Raw genomic sequence first — 16,559 nt, forward strand, 5'->3', positions numbered from 1 at the left:
TCCCTCCAACCCCGTTAAATACCTCACTCAAGATCGAGTTAAAAAATCTTTCGTAGAAAGTAAGTCGACAATCTCGAAGGCGAATTTATTTCAAAAGAATCGTTCATTGACACCGGTACGGGATGCCACTCGAGCGCTAGTTTAGAAAGTTAAAGAGGCTCGAGGAAAATCGACGCTACCGAGAGGAAAGGCTGAGGAGGAGTGACAAGGAGAAGTAGGCAAAGTGCCAACAGGTAAGAGGCAAGGGTGCTCCGATACTCAAAATAAGTATAGGATGTGGATAAAAAAAGTTCTCGACCGTGGCACGGCTATATTTAAAAATGAGATCAAGGATCCCTATGGCAATCGTACCAACGCGACTCCGTGCAATTGTCTAGCACAGCGGTTGGCAATGCGACGGGTAAACCGATTTAATGACGACGTGAATTATTAACGCACTCGACGCAGCCACTTGACAGATGGGAAACGCGCAACGGGACAAGGGAAACAACGAGGACCTGCGCGCCTTGTAGACGAGCGAGGTGGAGCTGAACTAGAAAGTGCCAGATAGCCAATTCTAATTCTGAGCGATCGACTGTTTACCTGCGTCCCGGAATAGAAAGACTCCCCTCTCCCCCCAAGTCCCTGTTTCCTCTTAGCACGTGCATTCACTCTTGGGGTTAACGCCTCCACCAGGAAGAATCTCGGCGTAAAAGAAACTTTCGTAAATCGCGCGGCTCTGCCATTATCGTCCGGAAGATCAGGATCAGTGCTACGAAGGTCGGGCACGAATTCACTTGGGAATTCAGAGAGAAAGCGATCGAGTATATCTACCATGTGTTCGGGTCGAAGACTGAGAATGTGGCCGCGATTACGAGATGGCGCGACCTGTCATTACCCGGTTGGCACCGACGCGTCAGGCAATATTAAAAATCTGAATGTACAGATTAATTTATTTAAAAAAAATACACGGAGAGAGAAAAATCCGGACATAACGATAAAATAGGCGATCCGCGTTCTGGCCTTCCATTCTAGGTTGAATCGGAAGTGACGCACCGTAACAATCGAGGAAATTCAATCGGCCGATCGCACGTGTAAATCTCCCAGGTCGATGAATATTCCATGCTCGAAGGGTGGTTGGTTCCGTAACCTATGGATACGTTGTACCAGGCTAGACGTGACTATTTGGCCTGCCGGGTATTAGTTCATTTTCAACAGGGAAAACCAAATAAATCCCAAGCAGAATGCGGGTTGGTGAAACCGTTAACGGATTTCTGTCGAACGCGTCACTTTCCTTGCCTGTTAGGCGCTGCTTCGAAATGTATACACGTAGCTAGCTATAACTACGCGAAGGTAACTCCGAGGGTAGATAGAAGTTGGCGAGTGGTCCAGGGATGCTGCGGACGGTGAAAGGCACTTCGGTAGGTACGTTAAAGCAGTTTAAACTTCCTGTTCCTAGTTCGATTGATACTTTGTATCCTCCCCTCCAAATTTCCCCCTTCGATCTCACTCGTTTTCGTCTCTCGCTTATGGTCGGTAACGTGCAAAAAAAAAAAAGAGCGAGCCCGGGGTCAGGGGTGGAGGAGAAGAAAAAAAATCACGAGTTTCATCATACGGAAACATTTTTCCCCCGCAGCTTCCTTTCCAATTTTTTTTTTCCAATCCCTTGTCTGACCTGTCGTCCCTTTGTTACTGACTCCTCCGACTCCGCCCGATTCCCCTAGAGGATGACACGTGAATTTCAGAGTCCACTGGTCCGGCATGCTTCGTACCTAACAAACGTAATTACAAGCACGCGAGTTCCTGGCGCAATCGAGATAGCAAGGAAGCCCATTGATCGCTACTGGGATATTTGCTCGATACTTGTCAATAGCGTAATGACGTTAGTGCTGGCTACTGCGGCGCAGGGTTCGCGTACTTGCCAAAGTATCTATAGGTTAAAGGGTGGTCGCGTGAGAGTTCCTTGCCATGCTAACCGCAACGCTGCAGCCATCAGCCCCGTTACTACTGCTGTAACCCATGCTCACGGCATCACGTGGATTCGTTTCAGGGGGACCAAAGCAATGGTACGATAAGAGCCAACTATCAGGGCTACCGATACGTAAGGTCGTTTCCTCGAATTATTGAACAGCTTGAAAAGTGACGTCACTCGCCGGTGTTTCCAATTCCTAATAAATTCATGGACATTTAATCTTTGTCAAATATTCGAAGCTCCCCAGGGATGCATTGGTACCTGATTAATTAGACAATTTTTAAATTCCTATTTATCTTATCCGTGAGTCTGAATGATCGATGTGACGTTTATGCTGGTGCTGAGTGGAGTCGTTATGAAAAATGACGATAGCCGATAAACTGTCCTTCGAGCGGTTGGCGCGAGTCACGTTTTACAACGGCGTGACGTAACAAACGTGCATTGTGCATTAAGAATTCCGAATTCAGGGCGTAGCGACGATACAGGGACGGGGTCGGCTCTGGCGCGATTGCGTCGCGTCTGCTTGTCAAACGTTCAAGTCACGATTGCAAGAAAGGGTGTTGGGTAATCCGCAAGTAGGAAAACCGCTTGGGAATCCTGAATTCAGTAGGCGTGTGCGAAGGGGAGTGGTTCGCGGGTTGTGAAATTCACGTCTCCTCTCTCACTGCAGCCGCGCCGAAGGGTAAATTAGCTTTATAGATTTCCGTTTGGCCTGGAGCCAACTTCCTGACCTATTATCGGAATAGGGACAGGAGAAGGGCTTCCGTTTCCACCTTTGACTTTGTATAAACCTACAGTATCGTCGCTTCAGGGGAAAATGGGTCGCAGCCGCGTCTGATCTCGGTGGAATCGAAACGTTAAATATATCCAACGAAAGCGTCAAAACGAGGAAGCATCAGCCGTAGGAATGAACCTGGGCCCGCCTTAGTCTTAATAACTTGGTGAAAAATCTCAACCGAAAAATTCATTTCCACGTCGACGAGGAAAAACCGTCTTACAGCGGCGTGTGCACTGCCGGCCGGACACTGACGCTCCTGTAATTACAACTGATAATTGTACCTGCTCAGAATCGCCAGGCAGCGGAGCTACAAGTGCGCCAAACGTAATTGAACTCTTAGCATCCATACAATTAGAGACGCGCCGTATACAGCGAGAGACGGCGCCACGTGCGGACGAGCCTCACGGCTGGAACTTTTAATTGTATAATTACGATCCACTCCCCAATGACGTCACCGTTCGCGAAAAGAGTTTGATTAGTTGCGGCGCTCCGTTGGGACGGAAAGAAAAGAAGAGGAAAGAAAAAAAACGAAAAAATAATAATAAAACAATTCATCGAATATTCCGATGAATCGTCGTCGCTTCTTGCTCCTCTATTTCTTTTCTCTCTTTTTTTTTTTGTCACTCGATTTAACAAGGAGGGTGCGCTAAAAAAGATAATGGATACTGGAACGAAAAAGTATCTTTGACGATTCAGCACCGGAAATTGATTCCTGCGCCATCATCCAGCAGGTGCCTGACTGTTCTCAAGACAAGCGGAGGGCTCGAAGCCCACGTGGCACGTGTGCATGTGCATCGGCTGTGAAACCCGGACGCCACTGCCTCCAACAATTCTAAATGTATTGATCAATTTAATGCGACATCCACTGGGATGTAGGCGATTCGTGCGCGCCGCAATCTAAAAGCATTCCCGGCGTGTTTTAAGATATTAAATGATACGGATTGGATTTTACGAATGTTCCGTTTCAATCGTGTAACTGAAATGACGGTTGTGCAGAGGAGCCCCGAGTGATATGGATCCTATATACATATATGTATATTCTATGAGTACGAATAATATTTGCCATTCGGGAATAATTTTAACGACCAGCCCATAGCATGTACTGAACCGTACTGACTAATCAGTCGCGAATATATGATCAGGTGAAAAGTTAAATCTCTAAATATTACGTATAATCGAGGTGAAATACGGCCAATACGTAAATTTTCATTAAAGTTCAGCGAGTCGATCGTCATTCCCCAAAAACGCCGTAATTGCTTTTTCTTTTAAGAATGTAATAAGGTGTCAGACTTTTGATGAAAACTGTCCCTCGTTCCATCATCAGCTGCTTCACAGCATCAACGAGCGGCTCCGGGCAGATGGGTTTACGTAGAGACAGACGCGGCACGGGAGTACAGGTGAATGGAGAGGAACAAAACGTCAGATGCAGGATGAAAATTTGCCAATTCAGTCTGCCCGGAATATTTGATGGAGATTGTAATTCAGTAGCTGCATTTTCGAGGGGCCTCGAAGGACGAGAGCCTAGAGTCCATTCGCAGTGGAGGATGTTTCACATTAATCTGGGAAGAACGACGTTAAACAAATATACCCATATAAGAGTGATATTAAAAAAAAAAAAAAAAAAGGAACCCATAATGGGAAAAAGTAAAAAATAAATGAAGAAAATTACACGAGAAAAATCGAGCAGCCGCCTCGCTCGAGCACGCGGGGAAAGGAGCGACGCGAAAGGCGGCCGTCGTCAATTTTTCTCGCGAAATTTGAGTCACACGTTTCCCACACATCGGCACGAGCCGGTATCGCCAGCGTACGTTTTTGCGGATTTTTCAATCACGTTCCCCACTGAAAGGATTAATAAAGCGGGCGGGCCGCGAGTTTCTAGACTCATTTCATGCAGAATCGAATTGGATTTCCTAGCATGGCTGGTACCGTTACGAAGTCCCTTTGATGTGCGGCGCGAAGAGCGGGTTATCCGAGGCCGCCGGAGTCGGAGCACTTTGTTACAACGCGCTAAATAATCGGTTTATAAAAATTCATGACGAGTGTAGTGAGGCAGGTGAGGGGAAGTGGCACCCTCCCCCGCCCCAACGAGGGGCGGACTTCATTCGCTTCCGGCTGGTACACGCATTCGCGGTGACGATGTGACGGGTCTGACGGACAGGAGGGACGCGGGGGACGCGTGACGCTGATGAGAGAAGAGGAACCGGAGGGAGGAAGAGGAGGAGCAGGAAAAGTGGAAAATAGAGAGAGGGTCCGAGAACCCGATGGTGATCCTGGTTGAGGGATGTTTTTAGTGGTCGCGCCACTCAAACATGCCGGCGCGAATACCCTCTAAAAGTGGTCGCACCTTTATTTCATACTGCTCGTACTTCTCCATGTATATCCCCCGCATTATTCTGTCAGGACTGCACTGTCGAGTTAGCTGGTTCCTAGCTGCCGGCTGACTGGCTGGGTGACTGGGCTAGCCGGCTTGCCGGTTTAGCTGCTACCTGAGCGCTAGGCGGCCCCCGAATATTATCCTTCTAATTTAATTTTCCCGGCAAGAGTGCCGGACCTGTAACCGTAAAACTATAACGGCCCTGGGCAGCGTGGCTTCTCGCGAGAACGGCCAACCGGATATTTCATTGGACACGAACGCCACGATGCTATCCCCCCACCCACCAATGGCTGCAACCAGCCAACTGCAAAGATGCATCATGCAATTCATATACGTTTTATTTTTGTCTTTACTCCTCACCGCTTTATCCAAACCACCCACCGCTACTGTTGCATCGTATATTTTTATGCCCGAGCTTTTTCGTCTTTTCCCTTTTATTTTTATTTTTTTTTTCACACCAATTTCCGAAACCCTCGAACTTCACTGTACGTTCTCGGAGGACGGAACGTCGACAGCTCATTGCCTTTTCACAAGAAACTTCAATTTTAATGCTGCATACTTGTTTCACCACCCACCCAATATATTACCCAGAGATACTTGAAAGCTAATATCCACGCGTTTGCTTGAATTATTTATTTTTTTTTTTTAATTTCAGTGATATGGACGTTAAGTGTTCAGCGGGTGTCCTCTTCGGAAGCTAACGCCACTGTTGCCAATTCGGAGAATGAGGAAGATGCGGATCTGTCCGAGATGAACCTGGAGAATTTCAAGGAACGTTATCGGCGACTGATACCCTACATGACGTATTACGTGACAAATAATTATGTAAATTCCCAAGCGTCCACACCGTCGAACTACGGAGGGACTCAGCCAGCTGATATATTCTTGAAAAGACCTCAATTCGCATCAGCAAGACCAGCAGTGGATACCACCAAGAAGATCAATGGTTACCAGACAAGCTCACAGAACACAGAAGAGAGATTCATACCGTCAGTTCAATACGACCCCAAAGACATTGGCGGGGATAATGATTACTTTACACCTGTTAGATACAATACCAAATCCAATTATGAGGATTACAATATTCCATATCTGCCGTATCGGAAGCAAAGACCCGTCTACGCGCGGGTGACTACGCCCGCTTCCAGTGTAGAAGATCAGTACTACACAGCGGTTAGACCCTTAAGACCATATAATCCATTGTACGAGCGTGATTACCTGTCGAGAAAATCACCGTTTAAAGCAGTCGGCGGAAACCAGCATCGCGATTACCTGGCGGATATAGTGAATAGACCGCGAGTCAGAGTACCTGTGCATCCTAATCGTGACTTCAATTATCCTATCGATGACTTTGAGCCTGGACGGTACAATAATCCTCCGGTGGGAAGGATTCAGCAGCCTTATAAAAATCAGGGACCCATGTTGACCAGACCACCGATGACGTCATCATACAACTTACCGAGGAACCCTGTTGTCAATCTCGAACAGATAACCAAGAGCCTGCAGTTGACTAATCGACTTCCGGAAACCCTTAGTAAGGATAACATCGATAACAGTCTTAAGACTCTTGTAGAGATTCTTGCTATATTGACCAGTGCCAAAAAAGTAGAAGGTCCAAGAATCCCGACTGAAGGTCCGCCAAGGGTCCTACAAAAAGTACCAATGTATCAGTATTACAAGTCACAATATACCAGGCCCAAAGTAATAACGGAAATGAAGTATGAAGCTACGCCAGTCCCTATTGATGTACCTGAAGAACCTGTTAGATACAAACCAGCATCGTCTTATGTTACCAATGTGAAATCAAAGGTACCAGCAGCACAGTCCTACAAGCCTGGCAGTTTGAACAAGGTTGTAGAGTATTATAGCACGGTGGTTCAAAACGTTGACGATGATAACAAAGAGTATTACGATGTGACGATGGGACCTGAGCACGTGGAAGATTCCACGGAAAACACCTATAAAATTACAGAAGATTTAAAAGATGATATACTGGAGGACGAGAGACTGACCCTGCCTCTCACTACCGAAATGCCAGCGCACAACTACCCCATTCCTGATGGGGTCTCGTCCCACACTCAGAACATTCCACCGACTTCCTTGAAGTACGGCGCCACCCGGGGGAAACCTAACGTGGACTATCCAGCATTCTCCAAGATCCCGAAGACTGACTTCGATTGCAAAGAACAACGTTACAAAGGATTCTTTGGAGATCCTGCCACAGGTTGCCAAGTCAGTATATCTGTATATACCAGACACTATTGAACTAACATACTATTCAGTGCTTATTTAATTCTTAATATTTTTCTTTCTAGGTCTGGCACTATTGCGACCTCAACGGTGGAAAATCATCCTTTTTGTGTCCCAATGGAACAATTTTCAGCCAGGTGGCTCTGACGTGCGACTGGTGGTTTAACGTTAAATGCGAATCAACCACTCAACTGTATGTTCTCAATGAACGGCTCTACAAGTACATTTTACCTATAATGCCGAAATTTCCTGAGGACTTTTCTGGACCAGAAGTCGACAGATATCTAGAACTAAAGTTCAAGGAGATGGAGGCGAAATTGAAAGAAAAGAAACTGAAGAAGCATCAGGAGGAGAAGGAAAATCAAAAATCGATAAATAAATTGGAAGCTCCTAACGATACGGAATAGCACGACAGATTATACTGAGGATTATTGTCCTGCAAGTGTATCGGGTTCTTGCAGGAGATATACCTCGTGCGATTATTTTTGCCATCGCGATTTGTCAGGGGCATCGGTGTTATCGAGTTCGCTCTTGGTGATTTTGTGTTTTTACGAGTATTTTTAGTGTCGATATTTGGAGCGGGTAACATCGGCTAATCGGGTTCCTGTATTTTTTATCCTTCGCTCTTCCCTGGCACTCGCAGGATTATACAGGACTACGGAAGAGCATGGATGACAGATTTGTAAGGTATATTACGCGCGGGTACAGTATGGTTTATCATATCCATGAGTATTCTTCTCTCCTTCTAGTCATATTCGTATTTCATTATTATTTATAAGAGTCTCTGTGTTGCCGACTAGCCCATCCTTTTCAGCGCTATTTGGTACCTAAACAATTCACTATAAGGATGGGACGATAGTTTTACATTCCCTTGCAGATATTTAGTACTTACCGTGAAAAACAAATCCATTATCCTAAGACATACCGAATTACAACTGTTGATTTCTTGAAAGCATTTAGTTCCTTACGACTATAGATGAACGAACATATGAGATACACCCGAACTTTACACGCATTCAGAATGGTATTTTAAAGATTTAAGAGTGATAATTGCACAAATTAAATTTCCTTTTATACATGTACCTAATACTTTATAGTTATTTTGTAAAATTGCTGAATAAAGTTATTTATTCATTTTGTATATGAAAAGCTGAAGTTTATAGAAGTTTGATTTTTTGAGTACCAAGCGATCCGTCTAATTCTAGACGCCATCAGTGATGGGTACCTTTTATATCTTTTATAACGTATAAGATGCTAACAATTTTTTTCTTACCTTTTGAACCTGGTGAACGCGCTGCATTGTTTCTGCAACCTTATCCTGGGCCTTTGTGAATTCTGCTAATAATTCAGCATTCTGGTAACACACAAACACAGAATTGAATGCTTGAAAAAGATATAATTTCATTAATTGGACTCTTATTATCAGTAAAAAGAAATAATAAAAACAAACCTTATCTTCCTGCTTAATGATTTTATGTCCATTATGAGAGTTCACTGCACAATGTGGGCATATGGATTTATTGCACTCAGTGCAGTAATATTCAAGATATTCAGAGGAATGATCTGAACAAAAAATTGTTATGCTTGTGAAATTCAGTTTGGTAGTTTGTGGAAGTATAATTTTGTGATGATTTTGTAAAGCCCTTCCATGAATCTAAAAAGTAAATGAAAAAAAAATAAAAATAACATCTCGCGAAGCTGGACATCTGAATTCAATAGCCTGTATTCAGGACTCGCTCTTAAAGTCATTAACAGAATCACTTTTAGTTAAAAGTCACTAAGAAAAATTTTTAAAGCATGCTATTAGTACTAAAAGCAATTTCTGAACACAGGCTAATATGTCTAAATGTTCATGCAAATACTACAAATATGAATTTTGGACAAGCTTAATAACATGTCATATACCTTTGTGTAACATAGCTCACAATAAAGCACACTGCAGTCTTGACATCGACATGCTGCTTGCATTCCACATTCACAGCAATGACCTTATTAAATTTAATATAAAATTAATGTAAAGAAAATATTCTTAGCAAAATTGTTTTTCATTAGTTCTACCGAATTAAGCTATCATTTTGTAACTTACCTTGATCTTGGGTCTGTCTGTGCCGAGAACCTACTGGATGTTGGAAAGTAATATCAGGATCATCGTCATTACTTGAACAACCATGACCAAATCCTATTAAACCCATTACATATGCATTTAATTGTAGATTTGATTTGGTTTCTTTTTCTTCAACAATTTTGCAGAGTGGACAAATTTTATTAACATTCAACTCAGAGCATTTCTCGCATATAGGATGCCCACAACTCAAAAGTAAAGGAACTAAAGATCCCTGAAGTTGGCAAAAATCTATAACATGCAAACAATATATTCATTGCATTAATTAACACATTCTAAATACATTAAAAACTATGCCATTGAACATACCTCATATACTATAGTAAATATAGAAAAATAAAGTAAATTCTTCTAAAAAATACCAGTTATCTAACCTTACTTTATACCTTAAATATAAATATAAATGTTGAAAATAGTTTAAGAATTATAGGTATAAAGTTCGACGCAAAGGAAAAATAGGATATGCTCAAACGGATCAAGTTACACCATTGTTCGAATTCGAAGTTATTATTTGAATAAGAATATATAATTGAATAATTTTTGTTAAATATATAAAATACATTAGATGGCAGTAATAATATACAACAGATATGAATATTTGTGCTATATTTTCTTAATAATGCACGATTGAAATACGTATTACAAAATGTGCATAGTTAATATAGACAAAGGAATTACCTCGTACGAAGAAGGGATGCTTGCACTGAACACATGAAATGTTTCGTCGTTTTGCTGTTGGAAAGATTAGCTTGTGCTTATGCACCTCTTGCTTGTTAAATCGTTTCATTTTCATTAAACTTATATGAAAAATCTTAAACAATGATTCAATACTAAACTAGCTGTAATTCGCGCTATACACTGATACTACACGTGAAAATGCCACAGCCTTCTAGATTAGCAGTTCAGATGGCCGACCAGTAGCGTATCACGAGAGCAGCGCACCACTCGTTTCAAATTCACGAATTCAATAAAAACTAAATAATTAAAATAAGATTATTTCAATAAATTAAGATTATAGAACATTATTTTTGTATTTCCCTTTTGAAAAATTTGTTTCGGAAGTATTATTATTTTTCTTAATTCGTAAAAAATTATTTTCAAATTTCATATTGTTTTATTAAAATATTTTTAACATGCTAATCATAGTATTTCCAGAGATTCCATTAAGTACAATTCACGCATACCGTATATATGAACGTACATCTAGATGCTAAAATGAAGTCTAATTTGAAAGTTGTCAGTTCTGCCGCAAACAGTTACTACCGTTCCTGGAACATTCCCCAACAGTATGTTCAAAGTTCGTACCCTACGGTAAATCGAGTCCATATCAGGGCTCATTCATTCTTGATTCTACAGTAATTTACAGAACACTCGACTCCTGGAGAGATGAAAGATTCATACGAAGTTTAATAATTTTGTAATGTATTATAATTAGATCACCCAGTGGTCGATCTCCAACTTCAACATTCCATCTGCATATTTTGCCGGGCATAAAGCATTAAAAAAAAAAGAAAAGTATCCTAGAATTTCCGTAATCCGTCAAGATGGTCGCGTAGACGAATCTACAGGTATTCATCGTGTCATCCATGAAAGTAGCGTACAGCTCTGCTAACTAATTTATAACGAGATTACTCCATGGCAACTTGGAATTGTGGCGTGCCCGAGTGTACGGACGCTTCGCAGGAAATTCGATAACACCGAGAAACCGTGCGAGACGCAAACCTAGAGACAAAGAGAGAAAGAGGAAAAGAAAGAGAGAGACATAAATCTATAAAGAGTACAAATAAAATGAAGATATCACAGATTATACACTTTGATTTCAGGTACCTTCTCGTTTCATCTGTCTCATTTTGAAAGTCAGATTCATCGACAAGGTTCGCGCCGCGGAGTGTTTCCGAAGTTTCACAACAGAGGTCCGCCACGTTGTCGAAGCGTGCAGTGGCGGAAGCGATTTGGTAAAAATGGAAAAAGTTGGCGCAGCAAGTTATGCAGGCTTATCTGGGTCTAGGTGCGGTTAGAAGGGTCCGTTATAATCGCGGTTCTACGTTGGAGAAGGTCGGCGTGAAAGCAAAGAGAGAAAGAGAGCACCCATGGAGTCAGTTGAAGAGCAGCGACTAGAAGAGTAGAGACGTTGCAAAGAATATGTGCGAGAAGGCGAAAGAGAGAGAGAGAGAGAGAGAGAGGAAGAAAAACAGAAACACAAGATAGACGCATATATGTATGTATAGGTAGACAGCTAAGAAAGACTGTAGTTGCGCTAGGCAACAGAGTGAAGCAAGGTCTAGGCTGGCCGGCATTCAAGGTCGGGTGCAGAGCGCAAAGCCCGGATCTACCCCCTCTCTCTACATCTCAACCGCCCTTTGCGTCTCTCTTACTCTCTCTAGACGAGTGCAACATCGATTTACCTATAAAAATTGTCGGCGCTCGACTCTATCACTCGCTCGTAACTCGTTGCCCGGGCTACTAGTCGTTGCACGTCATCGGAATTCTTTCTGTCCCTGGGAAAAGGGCGTGCATGAAGCGACAGAACGTGGGCAATTAGTAACGTGCATTCAGATGCATATACCATATGACCAGGCCTGTACCCAAATGATACTGCTAATTGTATGAAAAACTCGCGTTTACTTTGGAGCTATAGAAGTGAACATGGCCCATTAAGAAATGAAGAGAAGAAGGTTTCACGATGGACGATACTTGAACACGTGTCTCTAAGGCGGAAAGTAGTCGGGGTATCTAAGTAGAGACAGATAGGTAAGGCTGTGGAGTGTTGAAACTGGTACATAAGACATAGGAGGTACAGAAGGAAACATTTAGCAAGAGGATACTTGGCAGCCGCATCATTTTCCATGTTATATTCGCACACTCTGGAAAGTATATATGTATAATTTATAGAAATGAGAAGATTCAAAGACGGAAGCATATTTCGTATTGGCGAGAGAGATTTTCTCGGCGCCGTTGTAGTATGAAACTGGCGCTAGACTCGACTTGCTTCTAAATTCAATTCCGTTGACCTACATTAATGTGCGCGACAGGGTGGAAAGTGTCGGTAACTTTCTGGGAAAATTTCCTGTAACAGGAGGTGCTCTTTCGTGTTCAAGAGGAAGAGGCAGAGGAGTGGAAAATATCTTCTCAAATCTTGGTGTCAGTTATAACGTCAAGATTATCGTGGGAAGATGTTCTCCGGGATTGACAGATTACGCAAAATCGTTATAAAGTATGAAGCTTCTCGTTAATTGTTTCATACAAAAGAATTCAGTGTAACACTACGGGATAGAATTACAGGTTACATCGATGCCCGCCTATTTGTACGTTTATTATTTATGTAGGAACGTCCAACGATGCTGAGTGAACCGAATAACAAATATGGAAACGAATTTTTTATATTTCTTTTACCTTTTGCAGATCAGAGACTACCTAACCTAAAATGCACAAGGCAAAGGATTTTCAGTGGATTCGCGGGATTCGAAAAACAATCTATTCGACCCACTCGCTTATGGTTTTACGCCAATGCAAATTATAAATTGGACTTGATTTTCTGCTGTCCTTCACGAGACGCCACAGGCTACTACGGAAAATTGGTGAAATCGAGGGAGAGAGAAAATTTTGGATACCGGCCAAGAGTACCGTTTTCGGATAGTCCGTAAGTTTGTTTTCGTGAATTCAGTTCCTCTTTATATGGTAGCACTACCAGGAGCATCGGTTACTTCCCAAGGAATAAAGTGATCAGCTGGAGCCAACGTCATCCCCTAGTTCCCCTAGATGCTTGCGTTCGACGTCAACCTCGCGGTCGACAAAGTTCTCCCCCAGCTAAGCCAACTGGAAGGTTTGTTAACGGACAGACGTTTCACCTCGTCTATACTTTTTTTTCCTACCTTTTCTCAACCGATCCACCCCTATGCGTCGTTCTTACACGGTGTTTACGTATTTTTCAGTGACTTTATAAATATACGCAGAGTCTTCTTTATTCGTGGAAAGAATACAAAACTGTACTTACGACAGCTGCACGAGTACCGAGGATCAAGCCGTAGAATGGGAAAAAGGCAAAAAACTGAAGAAGAAGAGAAAATGAGGAAATGAGAAAATCATTCGAGACATCTTGATTGTACAAGGGAAGAAAATAGAGGCTGATAACATTGAACCATCAGGGAGAATAAATAAGCATTGGACTGTTTAGGTTTGCTTAATGGCTAATAACGGATATTTCAACTCGTTTAGTATCACTTGTACCTTCAACCTCATTGACTTGGCATTGCCAACCTTTTCGAGCCACCCTCGCCTTATTCTCATTGATAATGTTACTTTTTCAGAGATCCTCCATCTTGCTCGAGTCCACGTGTATACACTACCTACCATCCAGCCTCCCTGCTGGCTTGCCCTTCCTTCATCCAATACATCCGATTCCCCTTAAGCCCCATTTTCAAGCTGCTTCCTACCACCGACCTATCATTACTACCCTACCATACTAGCACTCCTGGTCCAGTTATAGCAAGGCTGGAAGGTACCTGTCGCGCTCGAAGCCTTGATAACGCTCTTGCTTGAACGACATTTTCCGCCCTTAAGCACCTGATTTACATTGAAAATACGACGAGGCCTGCGCACTTCCTATCAAAGAGTGCATATAACCTATATACGTAAGTTCTGCATCTACGTATGTAAAGTCGACACAGTTTCCATAGGATAAGTTTAAAGGGTGTGCGCTTCTGCACTACTGAAGTCGGACTGAGCTACGCTCATTAATTTTAACCAATGGTTTTAAAAACAGATCATTACTTTTCAGTTTCAATCTTGAACGTGTTACACGTGTAAAGAGCTCCAACGCATTTCCGCTAAAGTTTCCTCAGGATGAGAAGCTGCTCGAACTCTGTGATAATGTGGTAGCTATCTGCTAAAGGGATTATGGAGGAGATGAAGAGGAAATTAACAAGTGAATATCTTTTTTCTTACTTTATTTTCAGTGGTTACTTTAAAGGTGGGTTCGTTTCACGTAACTGGCTATGATATCGATTAGACGTGTTTAATATATTATTATAAATATATTTACTGCATAGAAGCTTTACGTATTTATATTTTTCTATGCAGAAGCAACCTTCGATGCAAGAATCGTCGTCGCCGTGGTCGTCCATAACTAGGACTAAATACACAGCAGATCGCCTCAGCAAGCAAGGAAAAATAGCCAATATTCTCTCGCGTTTCCATGTGAACTACCGATTTATTTTCTTTCTCAATTCGACCGCCGGCGCCTGCAACCTTACGAGTTCGAACTGCACACTCGTACTGAAAGTGTAGGACGTCTCTTTGTCAGACACTCTTTTGCCGCTTCACTATAAATGACGTTCGCTGTAACGTTGGACGCCCGGTTGTTCTCGCGTAAACATTTGTCGCCATACTCTACCTTGCATTTTACTCACCTACGTCACGCCGATATTCACCGCGGTTTGGCAATAAAGCTGGCTACTGTGAACGAGACTGGCAATCAGCCCCTGTTTACCATCCCTTTTCGAATTCATTAACGGTCGCTCTTTTTTTTCAATACTCTGTCAAATACAGCTCAGCTATAGATATATTGTACAGTCGACTCTGCAATGAAAATATGTAAAAACTGTATTGAAATATTAAGGTGAACAGAGTCGCCTTGAGGCACTATTACATGAATAAAAATATATTAATTTTGAGCATGCGCCGAACCGCAGGCAGAAGTGCTGGACACTTGCAGATGTTACTATCTCATATACAAACGACACTTGATTTTCCCTGTAATTCCAATACCCTATTGGCTGAGCAATTCCGTCAGAATTTCTAATATGGTTATTAACTTTTAATATTTGCGCATGCGCTGTTTTAAAACCAGAAATGCCCAATACCTGCAAACGTTATTCTTACATCTACGACCGAGACTTGTTATTTCTGTGAATTTCAACCCGATCGATTTAACGTTTTGCTCAGTATCTTTTATACGGAGCAAAGATACATATAACCACGTAATTTTTTTTTTCACTTGCGATTGCAGCTCTCGCATACTCGATACTGTCATTTGTCAAAATGAAATTTCATAATTTTCCTCGTATTTATGTTTTTCTCGTTCCAACATGATCGATGGACATCTGCTCGAGTCTGTTCGAGTCTTAGATTTGCAGTGCAGACCCGAGGGTGTAACCTTGCCCAGTATAACCCCTGCTTCGGGGTAACGTGAGACATCAGATTCGCCGTGGTGTATAACTTAAAAACAAAAAGGTAGCAGTAACCAAGCCAAAAAAAAAACCGCTCATAACGATTACCGGCAGGTACTCAAGAATTAAATAAAAAGCGCGCAGCTTAATTTACCCGGAAGCTCGTCGTAGTGCCTACGTAGTATACAGATTCGCGGACCTCACGGTTCACCCGGATAAATCTGCAGTTGACGGGTGGTACTTGCAGCTTGAAAAAGCTCAGAAAGTTTATCAAGGCTTGACTTACTGGCGAAACGAAAGATTTCATCTAAATATCGTACAGCCAAGTTATACGTATATACAGCCCCCGTGTACCATCTCATGGTACCATACCCACTTCATCTCGGATCATCTATCTAATTTATCTATCTAAGATAAAAATATCTAGGTAAAAAATTACCATCTTCCCTGAGTGAGAAGAAGAAGCTTATTGACGAATTATACAGTGAAAAGTTATTCCCTGGGTATGGCCCATCCTCGTAACAATGAAATTACATTGCATCCTAAAATTGCAAATTCCCCAAAGCAGGAATGACAAATTGCTAGAAATATGTAAATACGATAAGGTGTGGAAATACATAAAACTCTGAATTGTGCTTGATATATTAGAAGCCGTATTAAAGACTTCTAAGAAGAAAGCAGGCTAGAACGCAGCAAGAAGTGCAGTACCTGGCTGTAGGTTATGAAAATGCAGGAACCAAGTCGTATCCAAGTAGCGGTTGTCCTGGTGATTCGCGTCGGAGGAACCAGCAGGCGCGCAAGAAGGAGAAGCGTAGGTTGAGCTACGTGGGAAGTTGGTAGCGCGGAGTCGTCGAGTGGCAACCGCCCCCTAGATCGGAAGATGGCCGCAGGGTGGTTAGCTTGGCGGGGAGCTCAGA

General features: G+C 42.5%; 2 protein-coding genes and 1 long non-coding RNA gene across 10 annotated transcripts in view; 2 read left to right on the top strand and 1 right to left on the bottom strand.

The window, feature by feature from the left end:
* The window catches only part of LOC107272862, a 23,311-nt gene extending 14,747 nt beyond the window's left edge, over positions 1-8,564 (top strand). The window contains exons 2-3 of the mRNA XM_015750457.2: positions 5,759-7,335; positions 7,419-8,564. Of these exons, the coding sequence (XP_015605943.1) occupies positions 5,759-7,335; positions 7,419-7,760 (1,919 nt within the window). The 3' untranslated portion in view covers positions 7,761-8,564. The remainder of the gene's footprint in view (positions 1-5,758; positions 7,336-7,418) is intronic.
* LOC107272851 (tudor domain-containing protein 1) overlaps positions 1-10,409 on the bottom strand; it is a 76,584-nt gene extending 66,175 nt beyond the window's left edge. The window contains exons 1-5 of one of the 5 annotated variants that reach the window (XM_015750436.2): positions 10,154-10,409; positions 9,440-9,706; positions 9,259-9,341; positions 8,804-9,007; positions 8,627-8,707 (exon numbers count right to left, since the gene is read on the bottom strand). In XM_015750436.2, the coding sequence (XP_015605922.1) occupies positions 8,627-8,707; positions 8,804-9,007; positions 9,259-9,341; positions 9,440-9,706; positions 10,154-10,268 (750 nt within the window). In that variant the 5' untranslated portion in view covers positions 10,269-10,409. Of the gene's footprint in view, positions 1-8,626; positions 8,708-8,803; positions 9,008-9,258; positions 9,342-9,439; positions 9,707-10,153 lie in introns of those variants that run through there. The other 4 variants (XM_025090052.1, XM_025090058.1, XM_015750445.2 and 1 more) reach the window with 4 other exon arrangements.
* Positions 10,410-12,370: 1,961 nt separating this feature from the next.
* LOC107272692 lies at positions 12,371-16,277 on the top strand. 4 transcript variants are annotated; one of them, XR_001539025.2, is made up of 6 exons: positions 12,371-12,780; positions 12,878-13,298; positions 13,408-13,649; positions 13,783-14,106; positions 14,253-14,399; positions 14,555-16,277. It is a non-coding gene; the product is annotated as an uncharacterized LOC107272692 (long non-coding RNA). The 4 variants fall into 4 exon arrangements; XR_001539022.2 differs by having other exon boundaries at positions 12,372-12,780; positions 12,878-13,115; positions 13,188-13,298; positions 13,408-14,106; XR_001539021.2 differs by having other exon boundaries at positions 13,408-14,106.
* The last annotated feature ends 282 nt before the right edge of the window (positions 16,278-16,559 follow it).

The sequence above is a fragment of the Cephus cinctus genome, unplaced genomic scaffold (assembly GCF_000341935.2).
Source record: "Cephus cinctus unplaced genomic scaffold, Ccin1 Ccin1_scaffold0087, whole genome shotgun sequence".
Classification (NCBI taxonomy): domain Eukaryota; kingdom Metazoa; phylum Arthropoda; class Insecta; order Hymenoptera; family Cephidae; genus Cephus; species Cephus cinctus.